At 43.0% G+C, this 26,532-nt stretch overlaps 1 protein-coding gene across 1 annotated transcript; it reads left to right on the top strand.

The window, feature by feature from the left end:
• The first annotated feature begins 15,820 nt into the window (after positions 1 to 15,820).
• On the top strand, positions 15,821 to 25,639 carry EXOC8 (exocyst complex component 8). Its single transcript, XM_056566933.1, has 2 exons — positions 15,821 to 16,346; positions 22,091 to 25,639. Exons 1-2 carry the CDS (start codon positions 15,898 to 15,900, stop codon positions 23,700 to 23,702), a joined length of 2,061 nt encoding a protein of 686 aa, XP_056422908.1. The 5' UTR covers positions 15,821 to 15,897; the 3' UTR covers positions 23,703 to 25,639.
• The last annotated feature ends 893 nt before the right edge of the window (positions 25,640 to 26,532 follow it).

The following is a 26,532-nucleotide window of genomic DNA, read 5'->3' as shown; positions in this document are numbered from 1 at the left end:
CCTGGGCCAACTTTAAATCAAACAACCTACTTGGGGAGATAAAACCCCTCAGGGTAAACCCTGATTGAAGAACCCCTATAAAATGTAACTTATATTAGATATTCTTAAAATGTTTGTGTGATTCACGTTTTTAGCAACTAGATGGCAGTGGTGTTTCAAATCTCTCAAACACTGTGCTCAGCTAATTCCTCCCTGGTGGGATCGCTAAGTGTCTGTCATGCAGACTACTGTTTAATATTATGTCTAACTAGTATACTCCAGTGCCCTGCTGCAGCTCGGACACTCAGTGTATTACTAGAAAAGGTCACTGGCACAGCGTGATATTAAAACATTAGACCTCTCCTCTTAAAGTTTTCGCCATTTTGAATGGCTTTCTCAAAAAATGTGAGGCATCTCAATTTCTCATTTCCTGCGAGCCCAGGAAACTTCAGGTGTGGAACCTGTAACTGGTGCTCCTACCTATGTACAGACAAATATGTCACTTTAGGAGGAGAGGTAGTAAAATTTAAAGATAGCATATGCTGCAGAAGTAACCATGTCGTTTATGCCATTATTTGTGATTGCAAACGGTTCTATATAGGCTGTACTACTAGAGCCCTTAATATCAGCTTCAGAGAACATGTAAATTCTATTAAAACTACGAAAGGTTCCCCAAGGTTAATCGCCAACATAAGAGAAGAGCATAGCGGAAATATAAAATCTATGTCATTTTTAGGACTAGAGAAGGTAGAATATAGAAAAGGCATTGACAGAAAAAAAGCTTTACTTCAGAGGGAGGGGAAATGGATCATCAAGACAAAGGCGCAAGGTAGTTTCGGTCTGAACGACCGCCTAGACATGAGTCCGTTTGTCTGATATATTATTATGTGATGATCCTTTTCTCCGTCCAACTGATGTTTGGCAACCAGCAATAGACTAAACATGACTATGCTCTGTAAAACGGAGTGAATGTTGTATTGGAAATGTATGTTATATGCATAATGTTTTTTTATCTAATCTTGGCAGTAGGGGGTTAAAACCTCCCTGCCTGATGTGAACGCCCTCAGTGACGCACCTGGTCAGCAGGTATTTCACCTGACCAACGTCACTGAGTAGGTGTGGTCTGGAAGAAGCGCCGGGAGCGGCGCGAAATAGCTATTACCAACATGCTCCCTACCTGGTCCTGCATGGCATGAAGATCTGCCCGGTGTTCCCGCTGCTGTAATGCCATTTGAAATAAAAGTTGAACTGAAAGAAGACTCGTGAGTGCCCCTTCAATTTCTTTTTTGTTGGTATTATATAGTGAAGTGTATGTGTTGTATATACTAAAAAAATTGTGTGTAATAAAAAATAAATAAAACAAAGAATAATAAAAAATTATGAAAAAAAGAGTAATAATTAAAAATAAAAATAGATATAAATACAAATAAAGTAAAAAAAAATAGAATAAAAGAATTTAAATAAAGTGTGTGCATACTGAGTGAATGATAGAGACTAGTACTAATAAGTATCTATAAAAAGTGTTTATTAGTGTAGACATATAAATGTGCCAGCGCTGGAATATATAACTACAATCATGGCTAAATCATATTTCATAGTAAAAAGACCTCACATCACATGTATAATAATAATCACATCTAAAGATCCGATTTTTGGCGCAATCATAACAACTTGTGAGCCCAGTGAGTGTTCAGGATCAGCCTCCACAATGACAAAATGCTTCATAATCTATAATAAAAAGAAATAAGCATAAGAATTATGTATGTATCATAATATAGATAATACAAAATCTCGTAGATGACATAAGCTAAGCATTATAAATGGACAAAGTAACAGTAAAATCGACATTAAGACCTGGGGAGACAGGGTCCCTAATTCGTAAATTCTTTCTTCGATAGGGGAACATGATCAATTAGAGTGTACCTCAAATCATTTTCCATATGCCCCGCCTCAATAAAATGTTTAGCTCAATAAAATGGATGCAGTTCGGAAAGCGATTGAACTCGATTTTCCATGAGCACGAATGTGGCACCTATATGTGCCAACAGGTTCATGGCGGAGACGTACGTCTATTGGGTGCCACCACTTCAGCCATGTGCTGGGTTGGTGCGCTACATCAACGACGTCTGGACAGGTACTGAACTACAACTTTATTTTTTGACTTATTTAAATCAGGTAAATGAACTGTCAGGAACCAACCAAGGGAGAGTGAGCCCTAAACTGACCCTAAAACCGGTCTCCCTGCCTACTTGCCCACTCATCTTAAACGGTGAGTCGACAACTGGGAGCAGGTTCCTTCCTGCTTTAAAGAGCTGGGGCCTAATAAAAACACACACTAATAAATAGTATACATAGTCGGTCACAGGCCAGAAACGGAAAACTACTAGACATCTAGATATACCAGACAGAATACAAATACTAACAATGCAGAATATAACTCACAAACAGAACAGAATATAGTGAATTAACAAACAGTTCACTAAACCGGATATAAAATAAACGGCAGACATGATAAAAATGAACAAGACTAGGCATGATATGAGTATACAGCAGAATCCAGGAGATGAAGGGTATAGCGAAAGAACTGAGAGCCAAAACACTAAACTGAACAAGTTACAAGAACTATCACAAGCAGGTACAAGTACAAAGGTCAAAGGATCGGATCAACCAAACAGGATATAAATATAGGACACTGTTCACACTGGGACACTGAACATACAGACTGAGATGAGTCCGGATGAGTCCGAATAGACTCCAGAATTCCGAACAAGAATATAACATACAGAGCACAGGGTAACAAGCAAGAGTCAGACAGTGTGGACAGACACATAACAGAAAGGATAATAAATCCTAAACCGACTAAACAAACATAGCTTAAAATCTACTAAGAGCATGCCAAAACATGGCTAAAACCTGAAACTACAAAATGCATGCTAAAACAGATATAGTAGATAAAAGTAGCTAAAAGCTCAAACAAAGTTTGTTTCACCCAGCCTCCATTAGCAGCATGGCAGTAGCAAGTTAGCAGCAAGTCATCAGGAGGTCAAGATCTCAAGAACCAGCGACCAGAGGCTAGCCTGGGCTGACATTAAAGAGACACAACCGAAAGGCTATTGGCTAACAGAGGCCTGGGCTGAAACAGCCAGAGACATTTAAGTCTTCCCTAACCAGGGAAGATAAAACTGTTCACAACACAGAAAAACAAATAGGCTGTGTGTGAACACAGACCATTACAGACATGACAAGAACATATCAAATTCACTATCACATTTTCTGCTACATCTGTTCAGTTTTTGGATACCTTGCAGACACCTGAAGGGAATCAGTTGATGACCGATTTATTCATTAAAGCAACGGATAGCAATTCGATCTTGAGGTTTGACAGCCACCATCCCCGTCCTATGGTTCGGTCCCTCCCATCCAGTCAAATTATGCGAGTCTGCCACGTCATGGGGATGGAGGAGAGGGTCGCGCAAGCTTTGGATGGGATGGTGACGAATTTCAGAAATAGAGGTTATCCCCTTGATTTGCTGAACCAAAGCAAACAGAAGGTTCTGGCTATGGACCGTAAGAAACTGATACATCAAGGTAAAAGAGGAACTGGGCCACCTAGAATAGCATTTGTTTCAACTTACAATTAACTGTCTAATAGAATTGAAAATGTTATTCATAAACACTGGCCAATCACATGTGACTGTTTTCCAGGGATTCCTGAGCCCGCCACTAATGTATTATAGAAAATCTCCGAGTTTGAGGGATAAGTTGGTGAAAACTGACGTGACCCTCAACCCGGGCAACCGCCAGAAATATCTGACAGTTAGTCGCAAGGGTTCTTTCCCATGCAGGTCGTGCATAAATTGTCAGCGCATGATTAAGGGGTCGAGCTTTACCTATACTGGTACGGGTAAAGAATACAACATAAGGTTTTTTCTAACTTGTACATCTGATCATGTGGTATATGTACTCTCCTGTCCTTGTCCGTATCTATATGGAGGTGAGACTACTTTAGATTACCGGACCCGCTTCAATCAGCACCGGTATTCCATCAGAAAAGCCTGGATGGATCTACCGCTAGCTAAACATTTTATTGAGGCTGGGCATACGGAAAATGATTTGAGGTACACTCTAATTGATCATGTTCCCCTATCGAAAAAAGGGGACAACAAGCCGTCTCAAGAAGAGAGAATTTTTTGGGATTTACAAATTAGGGACCCTGTCCTTGGGGTCTTAATGTCGATTTTACTTTTACTTCGTCCATGTATAATGCTTAGCTGATGTCATCTACGAGATTTTGTATTAGCTATATTATGATACATACCGTATATACTCGAGTATAAGCCGACCCGAGTATAAGCCGAGACCCCTAAATTCAACCCAAAATCCCAGGAAAAGTTATTGACTCGAGTATAAGCCTAGGGTGGGAAATACCTCATCCCCCCATGTAATCATCCAGACCCGTCATTAACATCCTCATCATCATCCCCTTGTCATCATCCCACACATCCCCCCTTCATCATCCCCTTATCATCCCACACATCCCCCCTTCATCATCCCCTTATCATCCCACACATCCCCCCTTCATCATCCCCTTATCATCCCACACATCCCCCCTTCATCATCCCCTTATCATCCCCTTATCATCCCACACATCCCCCCTTCATCATCCCCTTGTCATCATCCCACACATCCCCCCTTCATCATCCCCTTATCATCCCACACATCCCCCCTTCATCATCCCCTTGTAATCATCCCACACCCCCCCTTCATCATCCCCACCCCCCTTCATCATCCCCACACCCCCCCCCCTTCATCATCCTCTTCTCATCATTCGCCCTCAGTGGTCTTCAACCTGCGGACCTCCAGAGGTTTCAAAACTACAACTCCCAGCAAGCCCGGGCAGCCATCGGCTGTCCGGGCTTGCTGGGAGTTGTAGTTTTGAAACCTCCGGAGGTCCGCAGGTTGAAGACCACTGCGGCCTTCAACATCATCCAGCCCCCTCTCACCCCCTTTAGTTCTGAGTACTCACCTCCGCTCGGCGCTGGTCCGGTCCTGCAGGGCTGTCCGGTGAGGAGGTGGTCCGGTGGGATAGTGGTTCCGGGCGGCTATCTTCACCGGGGGCGCCTCTTCTCCGCGCTTCCGGCCCGGAATAGAGGCGTTGCCTTGACAATGACGCAGAAGTACGTTGGCAATGAACGCACCTCTGCGTCGTTGTCACGGCAACGTGACTATTCTGAGGCCGGGCCCGAAGCGCTTAGAAGAGGCCTCCCCGGTGAAGATAGCCGCCCGGAACCACTATCCCACCGGACGACCTCCTCTCCGGACAGTCCTGCAGGACCGGACCAGCGCCGAGCGGAGGTGAGTATTCAGAACTTAAGGGGGTGAGAGGGGGCTGGATGATGTTGAAGGCCGCAGTGGTCTTCAACCTGCGGACCTCCGGAGGTTTCAAAACTACAACTCCCAGCAAGCCCGGACAGCCGATGGCTGCCCGGGCTTGCTGGGAGATGTAGTTTTGAAACCTCTGGAAGTCCGCAGGTTGAAGACCACTGCGGGTGGGGGAGTTCACTCGAGTATAAGCCGAGGGGGGTGTTTTCAGCACGAAAAATCGTGCTGAAAAACTCGGCTTATACTCGAGTATATACGGTACATTATTCTTATGCTTATTTCTTTTTATTATAGACTAGCTGAGTAACCGGAGTTGCCCGGTTTTTCCTTCCAAAACCTTGTTGGGGAGGAAAATCAACAAAGGAGGAAGCTTTTGACTTCATATCCCATCCCCATATATTGTTGTCATATCCCAACCCCATATCCCGTCCTCATACCACGACCTTCTATCCCATCCTCCTATCTCGACCTCCTATCTGGACCTCCTATCCCGTCCTCCTATCTCGTCCTCCTATCCCGGCCTCCTATCCCGTCGTCCTATCCTGTCCTCCTATCCCGTCGTCCTATCTTGACCTCCTATCCCATCCTCCTATCTCGACCTCCTATCCCGTCCTCCTATCCCGACCTCCTATCCCCACCTCCTATCCCGTCTTCATATCCCGTCCTCCTATCCCGACCTCCTAACTCGACCTCCTATCTCGACCTCCTATCCTGACCTCCTATCCCGACCATCCCGTCCTCCTATCTTGACCTCCTATCTCGACCTCCTATCCCAAACTGTAAGATGTGTACCAGGTATTGAAATATCTCCAGCCATACGGAAGTTATGTGAGAACATACATTTCCCATTGATTTGCATGGGTCTTTAAACAAAAACCCCGACCCTCACAAATGGGGGTAGTTAAGGGTTAAATTAACCTCTTAAGGACCCGGCCATTTTACACCTTAGGACCCGGCCATTTTTTTGAACATCTGACCACTGTCACTTTAAACATTTATAACTCTGGGATGATTTTAGTCATCATTCTGATTCCGAGATAGTTTTTTCGTGACATATTCTAGTTTAAGATAGGGGTAAAAAACTTGCATCCTTTCTTGGTGAAAAATCCCAAAATTTGATGACAAATTTGAATTTTTCTAACTTTGAAGCTCTCTGCTTGTAAGGAAAATGGATATTCCAAATAATGTTTTTTTATTCACATATACAATATGTCTACTTTATGTTTGCATCATAAAATTGACAAGTTTTTACTTTTGGAAGACACCAGAGGGCTTCAAAGTTCAGCAGCAATTTTCCAATTTTTCACAAAATTTCCAAACTCACTATTTTTCAGGGACCAGTTCAGGTCTGAAGTGGTGGATTTGAAGGGTCTTCATCTTAGAAATACCCCACAAATGACCCCATTATAAAAACTGCACCTCCCAAAGTATTCAAAATGACATTCAGTCAGCGTTTTAACCCTTTAGGTGTTTCACAGGAATAGCAGCAAAGTGAAGAAGAAAATTCACAATCTTCATTTTTTACACTCGCATGTTCTTGTAGACCCAATTTTAGAATTTTTACAAGGGGTAAAAGAAGAAAATTTATACTTATATTTGTAGCCCAATTTCTCTCGAGTAAGCACATACCTCATATGTCTATGTAAAGTGTTCGGTGGGCGCAGTAGAGGGCTCAGAAGCGAAGGAGTGACAAGGGGATTTTGGAGAGTACATTTTTCAGAAATGGTTTTTGGGGGGCATGTTGCATTTAGGAAGCCCCTATGGTGCCAGAACAGCAAAAAAAAAACACATGGCATACCATTTTGGAAACTAGACCCCTTGAGGAACGTAACAAGGAATAAAGTGAGCCTTAATACCCCACACGGGTTTCACGACTTTTGCATATGTAAAAAAATATATATTTTCACATTTTTGCAAGGGTTAATAACAGAAAATACCCCCCAAAATTTGTAACCCCATCTCTTCTGAGTATGGAGGTACCCCATAAGTTGACCTGAAGTGCACTACGGGCGAACTACAATGCTCAGAAGAGAAGGAGTCATATTTGTTTTTTTGATAGCAAATTTTGCTCGGGGGACATGTAGCATTTAGGAAGCCTCTATGGTGCCAGGACAGCAAAAAAAAAAACACATGGCATACCAGTTTGGAAACTAGACCCCTTGAGGAACGTAACAAGGGGTACAGTGAGCATTTACCCCCCCCCCCCCCCCCCACTGGTGTCTGTCAGATCTTTGGAACAGTGGGCTGTACACAATTTTTAATTTGCACAGCCCACTGTTCCAAAGATCTGTCAGACACCAGTGGGGTGTAAATTCTCATTGCACCCCTCATTACATCCCGTGAGGGTTGTAGTTTCCCAAATGGGGCACATGTGTTTTTTTTTTTGCCGTTTGTCAAAACCGCCGTAACAATCTGCCACCCCTGTGCAAATCACCTCAAATGTATATGATGCACTCTCCCTTCTGGGCCTTGTTGTGCGCCCCCAGAGCGGTATCTCCGTAGTCGGGAGAAATTGCATTACAAATTTTGGGGCTCTTTTTCCCCCTTTTACCTCTTGTCAAAATGAAAAGTATAGGGCAACACCAGAATGTTCGTGTAAAAAAATCATTTTTTTACACTAACATGCTGGTGTAGACCCCAACTTCACCTTTTCATAAGGGGTGAAAGGAGAAAAAGCCCCCCAAAATTTGTAACACAATTTCTCCCGAGTACGGCGATACCCCATATGTGACCCTAAACTGTTGCCTTGAAATACGACATGGCTCCAAAGTGAGAGCGCCATGTGCATTTGAGGCCTGAATTAGGGATTTGCATAGGGGTGGACATAGGGGTATTCTACGCCAGTGATTCCCAAACAGGGTGCCTCCAGCTGTTGCAAAACTCCCAGCATGCTTGGACAGTCAACGGCTGTCCGACAATACTGGGAGTTGTTGTTTTGCAACAGCTGTAGGCTCCATTTTGGAAACAGTGGCATACCAGATGTTTTTCATTTTTATTGGGGAGGGGGGCTGTGTAGGGGTATGTGTATATGTAGTGTTTTTTACTTTTTATTTTATTTTGTGTTAGTGTAGTGTAGTGTTTTTAGGGTGCAGTCACATGGGCGGGGGATTACAGCGGTTTCCTGTTGCGAGTTTGAGCTGCCGCGCAAAATTTGCTGCATCGCAAACTTGCAGCCTGATACTCACTGTAAGCCCCCTGCCCATGTGAATGTAACCTGTACATTCAAGGGGGGGGAACCTCCAGCTGTTGCAAAACTACAACTCTCAGCATGCACAGTCTATCAGTGTATGATGGTAGTTATAGTTTTGCAACAGCTGGAGGCACACGGGTCAGGAAACACTGAGTTAGGAAACAGACAATGTTTCCCAACCAGTGTGCCTCCAATTGTTGCAAAACCACTACTCCCAAACATTCTCAGGCATGCTGGAAGTTGTAGTGTGGCAACATCTTTAGAGCCAGATGTTGCCGAACTACAACTCCCAGCATTCTTGGAGTTGTAGTTTTGCAACATCTGGAGGACTACAGTTTGCAGACCACTAATACGGTGGTTCCCAATCTGTGCCCTTCCAGATGTTGCAAAACTACAACTCCCAGTATGCCAAAACTGTCCAGGCATGCTGGGAGTTGTAGTTCTGCAACATCTGAAGGGCCAGATGTTACAGAACTACACTGGACAGTAAGGGCATGCTGAGGATGTGTAGTTTTGCAACATCTGGAAGGGCACAGTGGTCTCCAAACTGTGGACCTCCAGATGTTGCAAAACTGCAACTCCCAGCATGCCCAGACGCCAAGGGCTGTCTGGGCATGCTGGGAGTTGTAGTGTAAGGGGACCAGATGGAGCAGTCCAGATCGCTTTACGGCGGTCTGGACTGCTGCAAAGGTCCCGCGCCGCCGCCGAAGATCAACTCACCTGTCGCCGCTGCCACTGTCTCCACCGCCGGGATCCGGGTCTTCAGGGACGAGGTAAGTACCGGGGCCGGGCCCCAGCACTCCCCCGTCCCCCGCCGCGTCCTCCGGTCTTCCTCCCGTTCTTTCCGGACTTCCAGGGGCCGGGCAGGGCAGGAGGAAGTAACCGCCCCCCCCCCCCTGCGATTGGTCGGTTAGCTAACCGAAGAATCGCAGGGGATAGGAGGAGGTGGCAGGCTTGACACCACGCTCCTATACTTCAGCGTGGTCCTGGCTGTCTGTGACAACCGGAATTATGCAAAATTACCGGGTGGTCGGGTCACAGAGACCCCATCAGCCCGGTATCGCCGCAGATCACAGGGGCGATTTCTCTCGCGATTTGCGGCGATCGTCGACATGGGTGGCAGACATGGCCCCCCTCTGCGATTGCCCTGGATGCCTGCTGAAGCATTTCAGCAGGCATCTGCTTCCGATCTCTGCCCGGCGCGCGGCAGGGACCAGAAAACGCCAGGGTGTATGGATACGCCCTGGGTCCTTAAGGCCAAGGGTGTGAGGGCGTATCCATACGCCCTGGGTCCTTAAGAGGTTAAAGGGGTATTCCAGGCCAAAACTTTTTTTTATATATCAACTGGCTCTGGAAAGTTAAACAGATTTGTAAATTACTTCTATTAAAAAATTTTAATCCTTCCAATAGTTATTAGCTTCTGAAGTTGAGTTGTTGTTTTCTGTCTAACTGCTCTCTGATGACTCATGTCCTGGGAGCTGTGCAGTTCCTATGGGGATATTCTCCCATCATGCACAGCTCCCTGGACGTGACATCATCATTGAGCAGTTAGACAGAAAACTTCAGAAGCTAATAACTATTGGAAGGATTAAGATTTTTTAATAGAAGTAATTTACAAATCTGTTTAACTTTCCGGAGCCAGTTGATATATATGAAAAAAGGTTTTGTGTGGAATACCCCTTTAACCCCTTAACGACCGGGGTTTTTTCCGTTTTTGCATTTTCGTTTTTTGCTCCTTGCCTTTAAAAAATCATAACTCTTTCAATTTTGCACCTAAAAATCCATATGATGGCTTATTTTTTGCGCCACCAATTCTACTTTATAATGACATCAGTCATTTTGCCCAAAAATCTACGGTGAAACGGAAAAAAAATCACTGTGCGACAAAGTAGAAAAAAAATGCAGTTTTGTAACTTTTGGGGGCTTCCGTTTCTACGTAGTACATTTTTCGGTAAAAATGACACCTTATCTTTATTCTGTAGGTCCATACGATTAAAATGATACCCTACATATATAGGTTTGATTTTGTCGGACTTCTGGAAAAAATCATAACTACATGCAGGAAAATTAATACGTTTAAAATTGTCATCTTCTGACCCCTATAACTTTTTTATTTTTCCGTGTATGGGGCGGTATGAGGGCTAATTTTTTGCGCCTTGATCTGAAGTTTTTAACGGTACCATTTTTGCATTGATAGGACTTATTTTTAATCCTTCCAATAGTTATTAGCTTCTTTGAGTTGTTGTTTTCTGTCTAACTGCTCTCTGATGACTCATGTCCTGGGAGCTGTGCAGTTCCTATGGGGATAGTCTCCCATCATGCACAGCTCCCTGGACGTGACATCATTATTGAGCAGTTAGACAGAAAACTTCAGAAGCTAATAACTATTGGAAGGATTAAGATTTTTTAATAGAAGTAATTTACAAATATGTTTAACTTTCCGGAGCCAGTTGATATATATAAAAAAAGGTTTTGCCTGGAATACCCCTTGGACCGGGGTTTTTTCCGTTTTTGCATTTTCGTTTTTTGTTCCTTGCCTTTAAAAAATCATAACTCTTTCAATTTTGCACCTAAAAATCAATATAATGGCTTATTTTTTGCGCCACCAATTCTACTTTATAATGACATCAGTCATTTTGCTCAAAAATCTACGGTGAAACGGAAAAAAAATTCATTGTGCGACAAAATTGAAAAAAATACGCAGTTTTGTAACTTTTGGGGGCTTCCGTTTCTACGTAGTACATTTTTCGATAAAAATGACACCTTATCTTTATCCTGTAGGTCCATACAATTAAAATGATACCCTACTTATATAGGTTTGATTTTGTCGGACTTCTGGAAAAAATCATAACTACATGCAGGAAAATTAATACGTTTAAAATTGTCATCTTCTGACCCCTATAACTTTTTTATTTTTCTGTGTATGGGGTGGTATGAGGGCTCATTTTTTGCGCCGTGATCTGAAGTTTTTAACGGTTCCATTTTTGCATTGATAGGACTTATTGATCGCTTTTTATTCATTTTTAAATGATATAAAAAGTGACCAAAAATGCACTATTTTGGACTTTGGAATTTTTTTGCGCGCACGCCATTGACCAAGCGGTTTAATTAATGATATATTTTTATAATTCGGACATTTCCGCACACGGTGATACCATATATGTTTATTTTTATTTACACTGTGTTTTTTTTTTTATTGGAAAAGGGGGGTGATTCAAACTTTTAATAGGGGAGGAGTTAAATGATCTTTATTCACTTTTTTTTCCACTTTTTTTTTTTCAGTGTTATAGGTCCCATAGGGACCTATAACACTGCACACACTGATCTTCATCATTGATCATTGGTTTCTCATAAGAAACCAGTGATCGACGATTCTGCCGCATGACTGCTCATGCCTGAATCTCAGGCACTGAGCAGTCATTCGGCGATCGGACAGCGAGGAGGCAGGTAGGGGCCCTCCCGCTGTCCTGTAAGCTGTTCGGGATGCCGCAATTTTGCCGCGGCTATCCCGAACAGCCCACTGAGCTAGCCGGCAACTTTCGCTTTCGCTTTTAGCCGCGCGGCTCAGCTCTGATTGCGCGGCTAAAGGGTTAATAGCGCGGCGCCGCGATCTGCGCTGCACGCTATTAGAGGCGGGTCCCGGCTTCCACTATGATGCCGGGCCCGCCGTGATATGATGCAGGGTTACTGTGTAACCCCGCGTTATATCAGAAGAGCAAGACCAAGGACGTACCGGTACGTCCTTGGTCCTTAAGGGGTTAACTATCCTATATTTTAAGTTGACATATAAGTAACATGTGACCAAGTATTATCAAAATATCTCCAGCCGTTTGGAAGTTATGCAGTAACATATATTTCCAATAGACTTGTATGGGACTTTAAACAAAAACCCCGCCCCTGGCAAATGGGGGTGAGTAAGGGTAAAATTACCTATCCTATGTTTTGTCCTTCTATCTCGTCCTTCTTTCCCGTCCTCCTATCTCCACCTCCTATCTCCACCTCCTATCTCCACCTCCTATCCCATCCTCCTATCCCATCCTCCTATCCCATCCTCCTATCCCATCCTCCTATCCCATCCTCCTATCCCATCCTCCTATCCCATCCTCCTATCCCGTCCTCACACACTTCCCCTTTCTGCTACCTCATTAATTAGGCCACAGGTGGCGGTTTCTCCAGGGTTAGTTAGGGAAATACACCCTTCCCTTGCCACAGTGTCGCACTATCTATTTAGATACACATAAGGAGAAGCAGAACAACACCAAATGCATACAGTGTAGTGGGTGCCAGCAGAAAAGTGCAGCCCTGGTCAGGGTCCACAATACTTAGCCAGTAGGAAAAAAAACATGGTTCCGCAGCACTCCAGAGTGGAACATCAAGTGTAGCTCCACTTGATGTTCTACTCTGGAGTGCTGCGGAACCTCTTTTTTGCTATCTATGTCATATCTATCTATCTATCCCACTGCTTCTAGCATCTTTTTTTTTCATTTACTTTCAGCCTATTTAGAGACCGAAACAGCCCCAAACCCCAAGTCTACTGGCATTGATAATATTGGTCTCAGTATACAGGATTTGGTCAGTAACAGTATGATGGTATTATGTATGGTGATAATATTCCACCTTGTATACTGGTACTATTGGTAATATTGGTCTCAGTATACAGGATTTGGTCAGTAACAGTATGGTGGTAATATTCCTCTTTGTATACTGGTATTATTGGTAATATTGGTCTCACTATACAGGATTTGGTCAGTAACAGTATGATGGTATTATGTATGGTGATAATATTCCACCTTGTATACTGGTATTATTGGTAATATTGGTCTCAGTATACAGGATTTGGTCAGTAACAGTATGGTGGTAATATTTATGGTGATAATATTCCTCCTTGTATACTGGTAATATTGGTTTCAGGATTTGATCAGTAACAGTATGATAGTAATACGTATGGTGACAATATACCTCCCTGTATACTGGTACTATCGGCAGACTCGGGGATGGGCAACGGTGGGGAGGGGGTGGGCCCAGGCTTTGAGCTGTGTAAGGGGCCCCAAAATTTCTGATGGCATCACTGTCCCCTCTGCAAATCCCGTGATTGTTACCCTATATTTGTTATGTGCAATACATGTGTATGTTGCTATAATCTGACCTATTATTGTGTATGCTACTTTCATTACCCTTGTGTAGATCTGGTGATATCGCCTTTTGTTGATGTCTGATTTTCTCCTTGCAATACAATTTTTTATCTTAATTATCATGTAATTTTTATTATGTGTCAATAAAATATATAATATGTTCTTTAACAAGTGACTCAATTTATCTTTAAGTTGTCACTTTAGACACAAGTGTTGAAGTAAAAATAACCTATTTTTGCAGCTCACAGTAATAAATATGCAAGGTTAACTGGGATACTCTTACAGCCAGAGAGTAAAAATGAGGAAAATATAATAAAACGGTTTCTCAGTCCTCAGCATACCATCTGTTGCAAAACAGATGTATATTCAATTGTCTGTCTACTTCAGAAAATATATGACCTTTTAGACCAATATCTTAATTTAATTAAAATTTATTCTAAAATATGTCAACAATATATTGGACAGCATTAATCGTAAACATATGTGCACAGGCCGCACGACCCTACAGCTGTACAGTGGTCCCTCAACATACGATGGTAATTCGTTCCAAACGACCCATCGTTTGTCAAATCCATCGTATGTTGAGGGATCCGTGCAATGTAAAGTATAGGAAGCTGTACTCACCTGTCCCCGTCGCTCCGGACCAGGTCCTCACCGCTCCCGATTCTGTCCCAGAGGCTCCCGATGCTGTCCCGCTGCTCCAATGTCTTCTTTGCGATCCTCCGGTGTCTTGCGCATCTTCTGCAGGGTCCGGGCCTCGCTTTCTGGTGACGTTATTACGCTGCTGCGCCAGCGCGGCGTGCGTAGTGACGTAATAATGACGCTGGAAAGCAAGGCCCGGACCCTGGAGAAGATGCGCAAGACACCGGAGGATCGCGAAGTGGACCTGGAGCAGCGGGAATAGGTAAGCGAACCTGCCCGGGATGCTTAAACTGCTATCCGACAGCGGCTTAAGCATTTTGCGCTGTCGGATAGCAGTTAATGCGATGGCCCCGACATATAAAAGCATCGTATGTCGATACTGACATCGACATGCGATGGCCTCTGAGAGGCCATCGTATGTCGATTTTATCATATGTCGGGGCCATCGTAGGTCGGGGGCTTACTGTATATGTAAATACAGTGGTCCCTCAACATACAATGGTACTCCGTTTCAAATGGACCATCGTAAGTTGAAACCATCGTATGTTGAGGGATCCGTGCAATGTTAAGTATAGGACAGGGTTCTACAACCTCCGGACCTCCAGATGTTGCAAAACTACAACACCTAGCATGCCCGGACAGCCAACGTCTGTCCGGGCATGCTGGGAGTTGTAGTTTTGCAACATCTGGAGGTCCGCAGGTTAAAGACCCCTGGTATTGGAGGCTATACTCACGTGTCAACGTTCGTCACCGCTGCTCTGGATGTCACCCTCTATCGCTGTTGCCGCGTCCCCGGGGTGTCCCCGACGCTCTGGCAAGGCCTCTGTTTCCCCGGCATCCTCGCTCTCTGTCGCCGCCATGACGTCACTACGCACGCCGCTCCTATTGGATGACGGGACGGCGTGCGCAGCGAAGTGATGACGACGATGGAGAGCGCCGACAAATGCAGGAGATCCCAAAGAGGACATTCCGGAGCCTTTAGGACAGGCAAGTGATCGCCAGCGGACCACACGGGGCACATTAAACGGCTATCCGGTGGCAGCTGAAGCAGTCTGCGCTGCCGGATAGCCGTTTATGCGATGGCCCCAACATACAAAAGCATCGTATGTTGATGCTGCCCTCAACATGCAATGGCCTCCGAGAGGCCATCGCATGTTGAAATGATCGTATGTCGGGGCCATTGTAGGTCGGGGGGGGGGTCACTGTACAGTTTTCACTTGACACCCCAATTATGTCGCTACGTGCAATAATTGTAGAATATATATAATATGTGACCCTATAATTTGTCAAGATGAACTTATTCTGTTCGTATATACCATATTTCTGTATCTATATTTTTATGGTTCAAAGATTTTAAATGACCGAGATTTTAGATAGGTACATTATAATGTCACTACATATCCATAATGTCACTGTGCCGAGGTGACTATAGTGAAGCTGCTTGTGGTAGTACACAATGCAGTTCTGTAGGACGTTGTCGCGGTCATGTGACACGTGACGTCAGCTCCTTTTAGAGAACAGGAAGTGTGTGCGACCGTCTAAGCAGCAGATCCAGCCTTACCTACTTTCACCATGTCGGAGACCAGTGGAGCGCTGTTCCGATTAAAGCGGCAGCTGGAGTACAGTAACTTCCAGGCGGAGCAGTACGTGAAGCTTCTGTCTCAGCAGTCGGACGGAGACCGCGACCTGCAGGAGCACAGGCAGCGTATACAGGGCCTGGCGGATGAGACTGCTCAGAGCCTGAAGCGCAATGTCTACCAGAACTATCGCCAATTCATCGAGACCGCCAAAGAGATCAGCTACCTGGAGGGGGAGATGTACCAGCTGAGTCACATCCTCACCGAGCAGAAAGGCATCATGGAGAGCGTGGCGCAGACTTTACTTCACTGCGACCGCTCCGAGGCTGCCCGGGAGCTGAAGGCTGCTTTCCATGAGGAGGCCGAAGAGGGCAAGACCAGAAACCTGACCACTTTGTTAGAGAAGGTGGAGGGCTGCCAGAATCTACTGGAGACACCTGGCAGGTACTCGCCACCTCTCCACTTATCTCTATTGACCGATAGTCTGCCATCTGATTTGTTCGCCTATGGTTTACAGTGGAGCTCACTACATGTCACTCGCCCCACCCACCCTTAGGCCAATACTGCGGGTAGTAGAGATGGGGATCTATATGACGATACATATGGAACCATGGGCGTCAGTGTTATTCTGCAGCATTTATCCAGCTGTCTTGTAGTAAGATTCTTTGTTGGTCATAATAAGCACTCGCAGCTCAGCTGTCATTTTAGCAGCAGTTCAATAAGAGAAAACTAAGCTGATATCTGATTAGCTGTTATGGGCAATTAAGAGAATCTTGCTATAAGTTATAAATCTGACTGTATAAATTGAAACAGGCTTTCGTACCCATTACCAGTTGTTGTCAGCAGCTGGGCCTCAGTGCTAATTCCATACATCAGCCATCACAGCTATAATGATATTTAAAAGGCTAAAATTAAAAACCGCTGCAGTGGGCAGATGAGTTTAGATTAGGGATCGACCAATATCGTTTTTTAGGGCCGATAATCGGTGGAGGTTAGGGCCGATAACTTATACCGATATTCCGGTATAAGTTATCGGCTATTTATCCCAGTGTTTATATGTAGTGTTTTACCCTTTATTATGTTAGTGTAGTGTTTTTAGGGTACATTCACACTGGCGGGGGTTTATGGTGAGTTTCCTGCTGCAGCGGAAAACTTGCCGCAGCTGAAACTTGAACTAGATAACTCATTGTAAACCTGCATGTGTGAATGTACCCTCACTTGGGGCGGCAGCAAACCTCCAGCTGTTGCAAAACTACAACTCCCAGCATGTATTTATTGCCGAAGGGCATGTTGGGAGATGTAGTTATACAACAGCTGGAGGTACGCAACTACAACTCCCAGCATGGCAAGACAGCCATTTGCTGGGAGTTTGGTTTTGCAAGATTTAGAGGGCCATGGTTTAGAGACCACCACACAGTGATCTCCAAACTGTACCCCTCTAAATCTTGCAAAACTACAAATCCCAGCATACCCAAACAGCTGTCTGGGCATACTGGGAGTTGTAGTTTTGCAATATCTGGAGGGCTACAGTTGAGACCGCTATACAGTGGTCTCCAAACTGTAGCCCTCCAGATGATGCTTGGCAACAACTCACCGGCTTCCGTAGTGTCACCGCACCAGGGAGCCGCACGTCATAGCCGCCTGCTGCTGCTGATCGGCACTGGTCACGTTGCGGTTCCCTTGCTTTGCCCGGACTAAAAAGGGTGGGCAGAGCAAGGAACCAAAATTTAACCCGGAAACCCCCCTGATCTGCTATTGGTCGGTCCCTTCTGACGGACCAATAGCACCTCACTTCTATCCCTTCTGCGCGTAATGACGGGCAATACAGGGGCCGGAGCATCGTTATATCACGGCTCCGCCCTTCGTGACATGGCCCGCCCCCTCTATACAAGTCTATGCGAGGGGGCGTGGCTGTCATCATGCCGGCTGTCATCATGCCCCCTGCCATAGACTTGCATTAAGGGAGCGGGCTGTGATGTCACGAGGGGTGGAGCCATGACGTCACGCTGCTCCGTCCCTTGTATCGCCCGTCAGTAATGAGAGCGCGGTGCCACATCGGCGATCCCGGGGGTTCCCAGCAGCGGGCCCCCGGCTTTCTGACATCTTATCCCCTACCCTTTGGATAGGGGATAAGATGTATAGTGCCGGAGTACTCCTTAAAGGGCTCAGCCCTTTTTTTCAATTCTGACAACTGTCACTTTATGCATTAACCCCCATAAGGACCCGGGCTTTTTCGTTTTTTTTTTTTCATTTTCAATTTTTCCTCCTTAACTTTAAAAAATCATAACTCTTAAAAATTTTCACCTAAAATTATATATAATGGCTTAATTTTTGCGTCACTAATTCTACTTTGTAATGACATTAGTCCCAAAAATCTACGGTGAAACGGGGGAAAAAATCAATGTGCGACAAAATTGATGAAAAAACACTATTTTGTAAGTTTTGGGGGCTTTTGTTTTTATGCAGTACATTTTTTGTCAAAAATGATACCTTATCTTTATTCTGTAGGTCCATACGGTTAAAATGATACCCTACTTGTATAGGTTTGAATTTGTATCACTTCCGAAAAAAATCATGAATACATGCAGGAAAATGTATACGTTTAAAATGGTCATCTTTTGACCCCTATAACTTTTTTATTTTTCTTTGTTCAGGGCGCTATGAGGGCTCATTTTTTGCGCCGTCATCTGAAGTTTTTAGCGGTACCATTTTTGTTCTGATCAGACTTTTTGATCACTTTTTATTCACTTTTTTGTGGTATAAAAAGTGATAAAAAAATGCGCTATTTTGGACTTTGGAATTTTTTTGCGCGTACGCCATTGAACGAGCAGTTGAAAAAGTGGTGTATTTTTATAATTCGGACATTTCCGCACGCGGCGATACCACATATGTTTATTTTTATTATTATTTACATAATGTTTTTTTTATTTTTGGAAATGCCGGGTGATTCAAACTTTTATTAGGGGAAGGGATAATTGAAAGGGTTAATGATTTTTTTTACACTTTTCTTATGCAATATTATAGCTCCTATAGGGGGCTATAACATTGCATGTACTGATCTTTTACACTGATTGATCCATCTCCATAGGAATGGATCAATCAGTGTTTTCGGCGATAGAATGCTCAAGCCTGGATCTCAGGCTTGAAGCATTCATTCGGCGATCGGACAGCACAGGAGAAGGTAAGAAGACCTCCTCCTGTGCTACAGCTGTTCGGGATGCCGCGATTATACCGCGGCGATCCCAAACAGCTCCCTGAGCTAACCGGCACATTTTACTTTCGTTTTTAAAGGCTTAATAGCGCGCGGCACAGTGATCAGTGCCGCGCGCTATTAGAGGCGGGTCCCGGCTTCACTATGACGCCGGGCCCGCCGCGATATGATGCGGGGTCACCGTGTGACCCCGCGTTATATCGCAGGACCGGGACCCAGGACGTACTCATACGTCTTGGGTCCTTAAGAGGTTAAAGGGGTACTCCGGTGAAAACCTTTTTTCTTTTAAATCAACTGGTGGCAGAAAGTTAAACGTATTTGTAAATTACTTCTATTAAAAAATCTTAATCCTTCCTGTACTTATTAGCTGCTGAATACTACAGAGGAAATTCTTTTCTTTTTTGGAATGCTCTCTGATGACATCACGACCACAGTTCTCTCTGCTGACGTTATTATAATAATAACGCTTTGTTGTTGTCCTTAGTGGGATTTGAACCCAAGTCCCCAGCACTGCAAGGCAGCAGTGCTAACCACTGAGCCACCATGCTGCCCTTAGCATACATCTGCTATGCATCTGCTATGCATGGTTGCTAAAATGGACAGATGTCAGCAGAGAGCACTGTGTTCGTGATGTCATCAGTGGTCCAAAAAGAAAGGAATTTCCTCTGTAGCATTCAGCAGCTAATAAGTACTGGAAGGATTAAGATTTTTTAATAGAAGTAATTTACAAATATGTTTAACTTTCTGCCACCAGTTGATTTAAAAGAAAAAAGGTTTTCACCGGAGTACCCCTTTAAGTGCTCTGCTGGCGCACTACAGTGCTCAGAAGAGAAGGAGCGCCATTGGTCTTTTGAAGAGAGAATTTTGCTGAAATTGAAATCAGGGGTCATGTGCATTTTCAAACCTCCCATAGTGCCAGAACAGACGAACCCCCCCCCAACATGTGACACCATTTTGGAAACTAGACCCATCCAGGAATGTAACATGGTTTACAGTGAGTACTTACACCCCACAGTTTTTTTGAACAGTGGGCTGTAAAAGGGAAAAATAAGATTTCTAACCCCTCAAGGACCCAGCAAATTTTCACTGTAGGACCCGACCATATTTGGCACATCGGACCACTGTCACTTTAAGCATTAATAACTCCGGGATGCTTTTACCTTTTTATTCTAATTCTGAGAGTTTTTTCGTGTCATATTCTACTTTATGTACAAACAGAAACCATGAATGACTACAATGAGTGAAGAACAATTCACAAAAATTTAAAAGGGTCCGCCACCTGACACAAATACCACAGATCTATGGGGATGGTGCTGTGCCATAAGATAATATATTTGATTCTGCCCCCACCTCTAAGTGACCCCCACATAACAAATTCCTGAAACCCAATGAGATCCAGATGCGTTTCCCCCTTTTCTTTAATGAAATACAGAGTTCATCAGGGGATAATACAGGAGTAAAAATGTTCTTGCTGACATAGCCTAGCAGTAGATACACAGATATGGTGCTATGTCAAAGGTGTCCGATCAGGTCCAAAATTGTACCACTCACTTGGTTCCAAGGGTTAGATCCAAGGGTTCCCCTATCATCCATTCCAGCAGGTCCAATCTACATAATGTCTTGGCAGCGCCATTGATCAGTGTGATGTCCTGCATTAACCCTTAAGACACGCAATCAGTTGATCGTGGCATCTAAAAGTATGTTCACATGGCGGAATGTCTGAAGGAATTCGTCTGGAATATTCCACATGGATATTTTGCTGAATTCAATGGGATTCTGCTTCACTGTGCACGCAGTGGAATTTCTATGGCAGAGGTTTCTTCTTCAGAAATCCTGATTCCGGCGTCCACAGAAAAAATCAACAGTTCTATTCTTTCTGCAAATATCGCTCGGAAATGCATTGCTATCTATGAGCGCAAATTTGCAGAATTGAGTATTGTAGAAAGGTGCCAGCTGTGTTTAGACTTAAATGGGCACTGTCAAATACAAAAAACTTTTGGTAAAGCATGCAAAATTAATAGGTTTTGCAATTGCTTTCATTAGAAATGTTTTCAGTGTTTCATACTGAAAAAGCTAGTCAAACTGATTCCTCATTTTTCCTCATCACCATTTTTGCATTGATAGGACTTATTGATCACTTTTTATTCATTTTTAAATTATATAAAAAGTGACCAAAAATGCACTATTTTGGAGTTTGGAATTTTTTTGCGCGCACGCCATTGACCGAGCGGTTTAATTAATGATATATTTTTATAATTCGGACATTTCCGCACGCGGTAATACCACATATGTTTATTTTTATTTTTATTTACACTGTGTTTTTTTTTTTATTGGAAAAGGGGGGTGATTCAAACTTTTAATAGGGGAGGAGTTAAATGATCTTTATTCACTTTTTTTTTTTCACTTTTTTTTTGCAGTGTTATAGGTCCCATAGGGACCTATAACACTGCACACACTGATCTTCTATGTTGATCACTGGTTTCTCATAAGAAACCAGTGATCAACGATTCTGCCGCATGACTGCTCATGCCTGGATCTCAGGCACTGAGCAGTCATTCGGCGATCGGACAGGGAGGAGGCAGGAAGGGGCCCTCCCGCTGTCCTGTCAGCTGTTCGGGATGCCGCGATTAGCCGCGGCTATCCTGAACAGCTCGACTGAGCTAGTCGGGAACTTTCACTTTTAGCCGCGCGGCTCAGCTCTGAGCGCGCGGCTAAAGGGTTAATAGCGCGCGGTGCCGCGATCGGCGCTGCGCGCTATTAGAGGCGGGTCCCGGCTTCACTATGACGCCGGGCCCGCCGTGATATGACGCGGGGTTACTGTGTAACCCCGCGTTATATCAGAAGAGCAGGACCAAGGACGTACCGGTACGTCCTTGGTCCTTAAGGGGTTAAAGGTAGTGTGATCATACGTGAACTTCTACATTTTTTATTTTGATACCTGTGCATATTTTCTTAATTTTGTATTTTTTTTCTATAGGTATTTACTGTATAACGGTGACCTAACGGAGTTTGATGTGGATAACATGGTGCTTATCCAAAAAGTGCACACGTTTTTGATGAACGATTGCCTACTTATAGCTACTACTTTGCCAAATCGTAGAGGAATGTACAAATTTAATGCTTTATATAATCTGGATGACCTTGCTGTCGTCAATGTGAAGGAAAATCCTCCTATGAAAAATATGTTTAAGATCCTGATGTTTCCTGAGAGCCGAATTTTTCAGGCAGAGAATGCAAAAATCAAGAAAGAATGGCTGGATATTTTAGAGGAGACAAAAAAGAATAACATTTTGATTGAGAAATGTAAAAAAGAAGATCTTCTCAGCTCTCCTACCATGGTAAATGTATCGGGTAACACTTCCTCAAATGAAAAAAAAACAATTAAAGAGGAAAAGGAGGAAAAGATTAATCTGTCTTTGGAATGGATCCAAGAGCTCCCTGACAATTTGGATGTCTGCATTGCACAGAGAAATTTTGAAGGAGCTGTCGATTTGTTGGCTAAGCTAAATAGTTATTTACAGGATAAACCATCAACCTATGCTGTGCAGGACTTGAGGGCAAAAGTAGACCCCCGTGTAAGGCACTTAACTGATGTTTTGGTGTTTGAGCTTTCCCCAGACCGGTCATTACGTGGAGGTCCAAAAGCAACACGCAGGGCTGTTTCTCAACTTGTACGCCTAGGACAGTCCACAAAAGCATGTGGACTATTTTTGCAAAATAGAGCCGCGGCAGTGCAGACTGCAATACGTCAACTGAGAATAGAGGGAGCAACTTTACTCTATGTACATAAACTTTGCAATGTTTTCTTTACCAGCTTACTTGAAACAGCTAAAGAGTTTGAGATGGATTTTTCTGGCAACAGTGGCTGCTACTCAGCATTTATTGTTTGGTCCTGTTCTGCCTTAAAAATGTTTGTTGATGCTTTTAGCAAACAGGTGTTTGATAGTAAAGAAAACCTTTCTACTGCAGCAGAATGTGTAAAAGTTGCAAAAGAACATTGTAAGCATATGTCTGAAATTGGCTTGGATCTGACTTTTATCTTGCATACCTTTCTAGTGAAAGATCTAAAAGCAGTTTTGCAAAGCAACAAAGATATTATTATTGAGGCCACAAAACATCGTAATTCTGAAGAAATGTGGAGAAAAATGAACCTTATGACACCAGAAGCATTAGGAAAGTTAAGGGAAGAGTTGCAAAATTGCGGTGTATGCAATTTTGAACAGTATATAGGAGAAGACTGTTGGGTTAATATCAGTTACACAATTGTTGCCTTCACTAAACAAATTATGTTCTTTTTGGAAGAAGCACTTAAGTTATACTTTCCTGAACTGCATATGGTGCTTCTGGAGAGCCTAATAGAAATAATACTGGTGGCTGTTCAGCACGTAGACTATAGTCTGAGATGTGAGCAGGACCTTGAAAAGAGAGCTTTTATAAGGCAAAATGCTTCTTTTTTATATGACATTGTTCTTCCTGTGGTAGAGAAACGATTTGAAGAAGGGGTTGGGAAGCCTGCTAAACAATTGCAGGATCTGCGAAATATATCTAGATTGGTTAGAGTTAACCCTGGTACAACATCCATTGTATAATATATTTTGTTCCCTAATACACTGCACTTTCTAAGCTTTAAATGAGTAGTCCCATGTAGCAAAATGTATCCCCTATCCAAAGCATAGTGGATAAATATCTCACCTCTATGGAAGAGCCGGAGATACATGAGCACACCGCTGATGCATCTCCAGCCCTTCCATAGAGATGCATGGAGAGGACGGGTCAACCCCTGCTCTGTGCGGAAGAAGCACCATATTGGAGATTACGGGGGGTTCCAGCATTTCGAGCTAGGGGATAATTTGTCCTACATGGGACTAATAAAAAAAATAATTATATATATATATATATATATAATGTGTGTATAATGTATGTGATCATTTGTATTTTGACACTTATTTTAACTGTAACTTTACTTAATGAGTAACCACAATATATCCAACCTAAAGGGGAAGTCTTATCTGAGACACTTATGGCATCTTTAAGGCCTTCCCTCAGCCTACTTGTGGTTGGATAGCTGAAAACACACAGGCTTTTATTTCTTTTTCTTTTTTTTATGCAATTTGCGTAACCTCAGGAGTCGCGTAAACAGCACAGTACTGTTTATGCAACTCCTAATTAAGTCAATGGAAGTTACACAAATGACAACATAGCAGGCTTGGTTGTTTTTGGCTTCCTTACCCCTGCTGACAGGTCAGAGGGGGCTGAGAAGCAGATGGGAGTGCTCCTTCAAAGAAGACTTGTAAGATCTCCTGACGTCTCTTATCAAATGACTCCTATATCAGATGAAATAACAATTCTAAAGCACTTTCTCTAACACCTTGGCATTATCCCATTCCACTTTTTTTTCCATTTCTCCTGGAAATATGTGAGTAAATTAAAAACTGTTATCATTCAGTCAGTAGGGTGTGTATGGATAGTAGATAGACCCATTGACACCCGGTGTCAATTTATACATCATACATTTTCAAGGAAATTACAAGGGAATTGAATGAGGTTGTGTCCATAAAGAGAGAAAAAAATAAACAGCATTTTGCTTCTAAACAAAGCAAGAATTTTCAGAGTTTTTAAGTTCCTTGTATAGATATCTAAATTTCAGGGTGGAAAATCTGCACCTGAAAAAAAAATTAAAAATCTACTGCTAAGTGTACAATGTTTCATAGCAGAATTTGACTCCCCCCCCCCCCCCCCTTCCTCTATATCAAAACTGAAGGGAAAATCATGTAATTTCTAGTGTATCCATACTATAAATCTATAAGCTGATTTTTCCTTCAGCACAGAATTGAAATTGGTTAATGGCATTCGCTTAGCTGATACTGAAATACAGAAGTCCACAAATCCCTAGCCCAAAAAGCTGTTTAATATCTGCCATGTGTGAACATACAAGAACATAAGGGAGCAGAATATTGAACTGACATAAATCTCTCTAGGAATCCTATACCTGAAGATATTTAAAGGGGTTCTTCCATTTTAAAAACGTACCCCCTATCCTTAGATTACGGGATAACAAGTTAATTGAGGGTTCAACTGCTGGGACATCCGCAGATCACAAAATCAGAGACAAAAGTGTCCTTGTAATAAATGTGCACATTGCAACGAACACTCCATTTTTTTGTTGTGGGGCCACTGATTGGTGGTCCCATAGAGATTAATGGTGTGCTTGTTACTAATGCACAATGCTCACCATTCCTTATGGGGCCAATTCTTCATGTTCTTGAGTTCAATGAGGGCCCAAATGGTCGCACACACCACTGATTACCTTATTGCCTATTCTATGGATACAGGGTAACTTGTTAGAATAAGTATACTCCTTTTAAGTGAAAAATGTGTACTCTTAAAAGACCCTTTTTTATCATTAATATCCCTGCATTTACTTTATACTCTTCAAGAACTTTACAGAATTGAGGAAGCTTTTATTACAACTACACTTTAGAACAGTGTTCTTTTGATGTGCTAATAAAATAATGACCTATTTAAACACTCTGATTACTTTTATTTATTTTCTAGTTAGATGGCAATGAACACATACTTATCAAAATGTTTTTGAAATTGGACATTGTTAAAGGTTTATTCAAAGTATAGGAGTGCCCACAAGGCCTACATAACTTATTCCTTTTACAGTATATGCAGCCTAAAAACAGACTCCCAATTGTGTATGATTCAAGCTGAGTTCACACATAGTATTTTGGTTACATTTTTTTTCTGCATTTTGGTCAATATTTTTAGCCAAAACTAGGAGTAGAACTGACAGAGAAACTATAATTGAAGAAGGATTTGTACTTTTTTCTGTATTTTTGACCCATCCTTGGTTTTGGCTAAACATACAAAAATAAAGATCAAATACTGATCAAAATACTACTTGTGAACCCAGTCTCACTCTGAAATATTTCAGAGAAATCCGTTTACAAAGCATTCAGGAAGGGGCAGTTTCCAGTAGCTTCTTCCTGCCCTACTGGCCTTGAGTGAAAGAGCTTTTCCTGTACCCACAATGTGATCTATCACTGACTGCTTCTATAATTTTATTCTTCTAAAACATTGAAGCGTTAATTATACACCATTGGAATAATAGAACCTGTCCCTGTTTTTAAGCTGCCTGTGGATCAGGTATTATGAAACTGTTGACATTAGAGATGAGCAAACTTACAGTAAATTCGATTTGTCACAAACTTCTCGGCTCGGCAGTTGATGACTTTTCCTGCATAACTTAGTTCAGCATTCAGGTGCTTCGGCTGGAAAAGGTGGATACAGTCCTAGGAGACTTTCCTAGGAATGTATCCACCTTTTCCAGCCCACCGGAGCATCTGAAAGCTGAACTAATTTACGCAGGATAAGGCATCAACTGCTGAGCCGAGAAGTTCGTGACGAATCAAA

Source organism: Hyla sarda, chromosome 3 (assembly GCF_029499605.1).
Source record: "Hyla sarda isolate aHylSar1 chromosome 3, aHylSar1.hap1, whole genome shotgun sequence".
NCBI lineage: Eukaryota > Metazoa > Chordata > Amphibia > Anura > Hylidae > Hyla > Hyla sarda.
The sequence above is the reverse complement of the archived record's forward strand: the minus strand, read 5'-3'. Positions and strand labels throughout refer to the sequence as shown.